The sequence below is a fragment of the Macaca fascicularis genome, chromosome 16 (genome assembly GCF_037993035.2).
Source record: "Macaca fascicularis isolate 582-1 chromosome 16, T2T-MFA8v1.1".
Lineage (NCBI taxonomy): Eukaryota > Metazoa > Chordata > Mammalia > Primates > Cercopithecidae > Macaca > Macaca fascicularis.
In genome coordinates this window covers 88,242,641-88,249,796 of record NC_088390.1, presented here as the reverse complement: position 1 = coordinate 88,249,796, position 7,156 = coordinate 88,242,641, and the positions used below count along the sequence as shown (strand labels likewise).

The 7,156-nt window shown below is 63.9% G+C and overlaps 1 protein-coding gene across 3 annotated transcripts; it reads left to right on the top strand.

Moving 5' to 3' along the window:
- The first annotated feature begins 1,423 nt into the window (after positions 1-1,423).
- On the top strand, positions 1,424-5,033 carry ARHGDIA (Rho GDP dissociation inhibitor alpha). Of its 3 annotated transcripts, none has more exons than XM_045376468.3 (6): positions 1,424-1,463; positions 2,806-3,022; positions 3,138-3,221; positions 3,353-3,429; positions 3,511-3,574; positions 3,672-5,033. In XM_045376468.3, exons 2-6 carry the CDS (start codon positions 2,833-2,835, stop codon positions 3,869-3,871), a joined length of 615 nt encoding a protein of 204 aa, XP_045232403.1. In that variant the 5' UTR covers positions 1,424-1,463; positions 2,806-2,832; the 3' UTR covers positions 3,872-5,033. The 3 variants fall into 3 exon arrangements, with proteins under 3 accessions (XP_045232403.1, XP_073877062.1, XP_073877063.1); XM_074020961.1 differs by having other exon boundaries at positions 1,424-1,540; XM_074020962.1 differs by lacking the exon at positions 1,424-1,463 and adding an exon at positions 1,930-2,203.
- The last annotated feature ends 2,123 nt before the right edge of the window (positions 5,034-7,156 follow it).

Genomic DNA, 7,156 nt, shown 5'->3' with positions numbered 1-7,156 from the left:
CTTCTCTTGGCCAGTCTGGGTTCCCTGCCAGAAGCCTGGCAGTATGGGCCAGACAAGGCCCTGTCTGCTTGGAGCTCAAGAGTGATTAAAAGAGGTGGGGTGGCCAGGCGTGGTGGCTCACACCTGTAATCCCAGAACTTTGGGAGGCTGAGGCGGGTGGATCACCTGAGGTCAGGAGTTCGAGACCAGCTTGGCCAACGTGGTGAAACCCTGTCTCTACTAAAAATACAAAAATTAGCTGGGCATGTTGGTTCACGCCTGTAGTCCTAACTAGTCGGGAGGCTGAGGCAGGAGAATTGCTTGAACCTGAGAGGTGGAGGTTGCAGTGAGCCGAGATTGCGCCATTGTACTCAAGCCTGGGTGACACACAGAGACTACGTCTCAAAAAAATAATAAATAAATAAAAAGAGGAGTCCACGCTAACGAGTCCACAGCCCTAACAAGTGCTGCGGGCTGGACGTGGGGCAGCGTCCCACCCAGTGTCTGGTGCAGGGCCTTTAGGGGCTTGGCCTCCAGTAGTGGAGAGCACAGGGCTGAGTGCGAGCACTACAGCTAGGCCAGGCCACTCACGTTATGCGGCCGTTCCTGATGCTTCAACACGGTCCTTGTGGGCGAATGTGTGAAATCTCGGAACAAGTGGAGTGGGGACCTGAGCGTCTGCGGTGAAGCCCAGGCTAAGGAAGCCCCTCATCTGCTCACGGTGCCAGGAGGTCTCTGCCTTCTGGTCCTGAGGAGTCGCGAGATTCCTGAGGGATACTAGGGTCTCTGCAGCTGTGCCTGCGCCAAGTAGCCGCGCGAGCCGCGCATGAATTCTGTCTCAACCTGGAGAAAAAAGCCGCGGCTGCGCCCTCGCCCACCACGAGCTTTCCATGGGGCGTGGGCGTGCAAGGGGCTCCTCCTTGTCCCAAAGCCCTGTCCTTCCACGGGAGACACCAAGGCTCTGGAGCGGCCCGCGCGCCGGCGCACTCGCCTATGTTTAACGAGAACTTAATCCCCGTGCCCGTTACCTCCCCGAAGTCCCGGGACTAGATAACAAGGCCCCGAAACGAGAGTCGCAGTAGGACCGACTGGGCCGGGGAGGGCAGCGAACTGCACCTGCGCGAGCTTCCAAAGCCCACGCGGCCGCCGCAGGCCTGCAGTGGGCGCGGGTTGGACAGCGGCGAGAGGCGGGACGGGACCTCGCCTCCTGGGCGCGGGCGCCCTGGGCTCGCGTGGGGGAAGTGCCCTGGCTTACAGAGGTGACGACTCCAGAACCCACGCGGAACGCGCCCACGAGGCCCGGCCGCAAGATGGCGACGCCGTGCCCCCGGCCACCCGCGCGCCGCGCATGCGCCCTGGCCTTCCCCGCCCGAGCGAGCGGAAGTCTCGTGACCCCGGAAGTGACAGGCAGGGCGGGCGGAGCGGCCGACGACGTTCGTCATTTAGTGCGGGAGGGAGCCTGAGCCGCGCGGCCGAACCCTCCGGTGAGTGGCCGTGGCGGGGCGGAGGCGGCGGGCCGGGGCGGGGACCGGCGGCGCCGGCGGAGGCGGGGGGCGCCGGGGTAGGGGCTTCCGCCTTTGTTCGCGCCCCGCCCTGAGCCCCCGGCGGGGTCTCGGCGGGCGGGGGCGCGGTGACAGCGGACCAGGGCGGCGCGGGTCAGGGCGGGGCCGGGGCGGGACCGGGTGGTGGCGGCCCCGGACCCACGTGCGGGACCCGGGCCGGAGGGGCGGCGGGGGCCAGGGGACTGCGAGCCCCGCCCGAGCGCCCCTGAGCTTCTTTCATGGCCGCCGAAGCGCGTGGGGCCCGGGCCAGACCGGAGGACCCCTCCCTGGGGACGCGGGGGGCGCCGGGCCGGCAGCCGCGGTCCATGGCGTTCCGGGGCGACGCGGGGATTGGGGCGCGGCCTCCCCCAGCGCCCGGGCCACGCCCGGCGCGGATTGCGGGCCCTGCGGAAGTGCGGGCCGCGCCCTAGGATCCCGGCGCCTGCGGCCACCCTTGCGCGGCGCAGAGGCCCCAGCGCCTGGAGGAAGCAGGGCGGCCTGGACCCCAGCCTGGGCGTCCCGGGTGGGCTGCTCCCTGATCCACCTCCCACGCTGCCGGGAAGAATCTGAGCCTGACATTCCCGCGCTCGGGTCCCTGCCGGGTCAGTGCTGCCCCGGGCACTCCCGGCTCCCGATCTACAAGAGGGCCCAACGGTACTGAGCGGCTGTGGTAGCTCCCAAGTGTAGGTCACAGACTCTCACAATTGTAGAGAAACCGGAGATACTTAGGATCCCCTGTGCCCCGTTGGCTCCCTGCGGTATTCTGGCTGCCTCTAGCATCCGAGCTCCAGGGGCATCCTGTTTGAAGGATGAGGATGAGGATGAGCCGACCACACAGGTTTACATGTGACTAGCGCGGCCAGAGGAGCATCCCTACTGAGGGATACCCAGCTCCGTTACCCGGTAGGGCAAGGGCCTGGGCAGCTCAGGAGCAGCAAGCCCATAAGAGAGGCTTTAGTGTGGGCCCTGCCAGTTGGGTCTGGGGCCTACTAGCCCCGCCCCACGCATGCCGGGGGCTGCTGCCTCCTCCATCGTGGAGGGGGAGGTGTGCCCTCTCTCCCCAGGACCGGCTGCAGTTCCCATTTTGTCTCAGATGTTATACCTGGCGTGGGGCACCTCACACTGCCCCAGAGGATGCCCCTGAGGAGGAGTTGGGCGGAGGAGAGGAGCGAGGGTGGCCCCCTTGGAGCCCTTTTGGAGCTCTGGCTGCAGTCCACGCTTCTGCTCAGAAAGTGCGCTTCCGTTGGGGATCCAGGTCCAAGGCCTGCCACCGTCCCGCCCACAGGTGTCCTGACCCAGGCTAAGCGTGAGCATGGCTGAGCAGGAGCCCACAGCCGAGCAGCTGGCCCAGATTGCAGCAGAGAACGAGGAAGATGAGCACTCGGTCAACTACAAGCCCCCGGCCCAGAAGAGCATCCAGGAGATCCAGGAGCTGGACAAGGACGACGAGAGCCTGCGAAAGTACAAGGAGGCCCTGCTGGGCCGCGTGGCCGTTTCGGCAGGTGAGTCTGGGCTGCGGGAGCCCGGTGACCACCCGTGCACTCCAGCTGTCTTGCCGCTCCCCAGCCCCTGCTTCCACTGGCGGGGGTGAGGCCCTCACCTCCTGTCACTCCCCAGACCCCAACGTCCCCAACGTCGTCGTGACTGGCCTGACCCTGGTGTGCAGCTCGGCCCCGGGCCCCCTGGAGCTGGACCTGACAGGTGAGCGCCCTGCGGCTGCGGGGGTTCGGGCGGCCCCTGGTGGGGATCTCGGGAAGTGCAGCCAAGGGGCCGCGCAGGGCTGGGGGCGCGGGGCTGCTGGGCAGTCACTGAAGGAGAGGTCCCCCCAACAGGTGACCTGGAGAGCTTCAAGAAGCAGTCGTTTGTGCTGAAAGAGGGTGTAGAGTACCGGATAAAAATCTCTTTCCGGGTAAGCTGTCGGCTGCTGTGGCCAGGGAAGGGAGGCGGGACTGGGGCCGACCTTCCCTGATCTTCGCTTCGGGTCCTGCAGGTTAACAGAGAGATCGTGTCCGGCATGAAGTACATCCAGCACACGTACAGGAAAGGCGTCAAGAGTGAGTGGGGCCCCGGGCAGGGCGGAGGGGGCCGTTTGGGTGCGTGGTGCCCAGCGGGGACGCAGGGCCGCTGACCGCCCTCTTCCTTGTGCCGCAGTTGACAAGACTGACTACATGGTAGGCAGCTATGGGCCCCGGGCCGAGGAGTACGAGTTCCTGACCCCCGTGGAGGAGGCACCCAAGGGTATGCTGGCCCGGGGCAGCTACAGCATCAAGTCCCGCTTCACAGACGACGACAAGACCGACCACCTGTCCTGGGAGTGGAATCTCACCATCAAGAAGGACTGGAAGGACTGAGCCCAGCCAGAAGCAGGCAGGGCAGACGGACGGACGGACGACGGACAGGCGGATGTGTCCCCCCAGCCCCTCCCCTCCCCATACCAAAGTGCTGACAGGCCCTCCGTGCCCCTCCCACCCTGGTCCGCCTCCCTGGCCTGGCTCAACCGAGTGCCTCCGACCCCCCTCCTCAACCCTCCCCCGCCCACAGGCCCAGCCTCCTCGGTGGTCTTGTGTCTCGTTGCTGCTTCTGCCTGTGCTGTGGGGGAGAGAGGCCCCAGCCAGGCCTCTGCTGCCCTTTCCGTGCCCCCCAGGTTCTATCTCCCTGTCACACCTGAGGCCTGGCTTAAGGAAGGAGCGGAGCAGCCATTCTCCAGGCCCCGTGGTTGGCCCTGGACGTGTGCGTTTGCTGCTCCGTGGTGGAGCTGGGGTGTGGGATGCAGGGTCTTGTGGGGGCCGGGCCATCCTCCAGCCCTGCTGCTCCCTGGCCAGCCCCTTTGTCGCTGTCAGTCCCGTCTAACCATGATGCCTTAACATGTGGAGTGTGCCGTGGGGCCTCACTAGCCTCTAACTCCCTGTGTCTGCATGAGCATGTGGCCTCCCCGTCCCTTCCCCAGTGGCGAACCCAGTGACCCAGGGACATGTGGGGTGTGCTGCTGCTGCTCCCCAGCCCACCAGTGCCTGGCCAGCCCGCCCCCTCCCATGGCCAGGACTGTGGAGATGGCTCCAGCGGCTTGGGGAAAGCCAAATTGCCAAAACTCAAGTCACCTCAGTACCATCCAGGAGGCTGGGTGTTGTCCTGCCTCTGCCTTTTCTGTCTCAGCGGACAGCGCCCAGAACCCACCCCCTAGAGAGCCGTCAATGGACAGCCTCACTCACCCCACCTGGGCCCAGCCAGGAGCCCTGCCTGGCCATCAGTATTTATTGCCTCCGTCCGCGCTGTCCCTGGGCCGCTGGCCTGCCGCCTGTTTCCCCAGGCTCTCGGTGCCACCACCCCCAGCAGGCCCTCCCTGACCCAGCCAAGAACAAACAAGGGACCAAGTGCACACATTGCTGAGAGCTGTCTCCTGTGCCTCCCCGACCCCGTCCCTGGTCTTCATGTTGTGTCTGCCAGGCTCAGGCAGAGGCACCTGTCCCTGCTTCTCCTTTTCTGACTGGGAAATAAATGCCCCTGAAGGAGCCAGGGCTGTCTACTGCTTGGCATTTTCAGGGTCTGGCGGGGGAGGGCCTGGCTCCTCTGCTGCCTGACAGGCTTTAGGAGACAAAAGGGAAGATGACCCTGGTGGGGTGGTGGGAAGGGAAGGGCAGAGCCCCCTTTGAAGTGCTGTGGCTGCTGGGCCTCTTGGAACTATCTGGGAAGAAAAGAATGTGACTCCCAGCGACACCAGCCCTAGGCAGCACAGTCTAGAACAGCGCAGAAGACTGTGGCTGCGGTTGCTGGTCCCTGCTGAGGGAATGGGGAGGCAGGCCTGGCCTGTGCAGCTCGGATGCTGCCAGAGGGAGAGCTGCTTGATTCCCTGGCTGGGCTCCAGGGTGTCAAGTTGGCTCGGCTGTCGGCGTGCCCTCCAATGACTGGATCCCAAGGAAACCCAGGGAGGAACAGGCCCAAGCCAGGGTGGGCGTGGTAGCCCCTGACGCATGTGGGTGCGGCTGTGGCTTAGGCAGGAAGTCAGTACCCAGGTAGGAGGGTCCACAGGTGCCTACTGCGCCAGCTCTTCACAGACACAGCCAGGTACCCTCCAGGATCGGGCAGTGCCAGAAACCCAACAGTGAAAAGGCTTGGTGTGATGGGATTGGCAGGAGACTAAGGGCATCCTCACTGCGGTACAGTGCAAAGGGGCTACTGGGAAACCACGCAGGGCCTCCTGGGGCAGGTGTGCTCAGCCAGGGGCCCCAACCATTACAGCATCAGGACAGCCCAGCTTTTCCGTGTCTGCAGTCACGTGGGGGTAGCACTGCCTCCTCTTTGAGCTCCATCTCCAAGAGCCTTCAGGAACTTCAAACCCATGCCCTTCTACTGGGCAGGGAGAAGAGGCGGAGTAACAAAAGAACCACTTACAAGTGTCCATTCAGAAATTACCCTTTTGGCCGGGCGCGGTGGCTCACGCCTGTAATCCCAGCACTTTGGGAGGCCGAGACGGGCGGATCACGAGGTCAGGAGATCGAGACCATCCTGGCTAATATGGTGAAACCCCGTCTCTACTAAAAATACAAAAAACTAGCCGGGCGAGGTGGTGGGCTCCTGTAGTCCCAGCTACTCGGGAGGCTGAGGCAGGAGAATGGCGTAAACCCGGGAGGCGGAGCTTGCAGTGAGCTGAGATCCGGCCACTGCACTCCAGCCTGGGCGACAGAGCGAGACTCTGTCTCAAAAAAAAAAAAAAAAAATTACCCTTTTTCTGGCCTGATGCCTGTTTCAAACTGCCTTCTGTGGTAAGGTGTTGAGAAAAATCATATTCCACACAGAGACAGCTGCTACCCTGGGGCCCTCCTACCGGTCATTCTGACGCAGGCCATGCTGCTCTGGGGTTTATCAGCAGGGCTGGGGTGGGCAGGGAGACACCTTCATGCCTCAGGTCACTAACCACACACCTGTGCCAGGGCATTGCATGCGGGCCCCACTGCCCCCTCACCCCATCCTTGCCAGGCTTTTGTGGGGGCCACAGAGGCTGAGCCTAGAGCTGACCCTATGTTAGACACCTCAACAGAATGGCACCTTCCTGAAGAAGCTAGTCCAGACCCAGATCAGAGCAGTCAGAGAGAAAGGCTGGGTCAGCCCCCAGCCCTTGATTCCGCAGGGAGCAAAGACCCTACCCAGCCTCTCCCAGAACTGCTCCTGGCCCCAAGTGAGGTGGTCTCCTGTCACACTGCTGCTTCTGCCTGTGCTGTGGGGGAGGTAGGGAGGTGGGGTGGTGAAACCACAGGCTGGAGGGTCACCCCACTGGACAGACACCAGCCCAGCCAGGGAGGGTGAGCTCCACGGCAGCTGCCCCTGCCAGGCAGTTTCCTCCATGCTCCCAGTTCGCTTCTTCCACGCTCCAGCAGAGTCCCCAAGCCCAGTGCCAGGGTGTTGTCAGCAGCTCGGCTCATCGGGCAAGGGCCTTCTGAGCTCGGGCTGAGCCAAAGGGCTTCACCTTCTTGCTCCTGGATTTTCCCAGCTTTGCTAGACATGTGAACTCAGACCCGGATGCCAAGCTGTACAGGCATGCTGCCAGCAGCCAGGACTTTGGGCTGGACCCTCCCCTGGTGCAGGATAACATGAGGTGGCACCTGCACAGTGGGCATGACGTGTCTCTCGGGTCCCAAGTC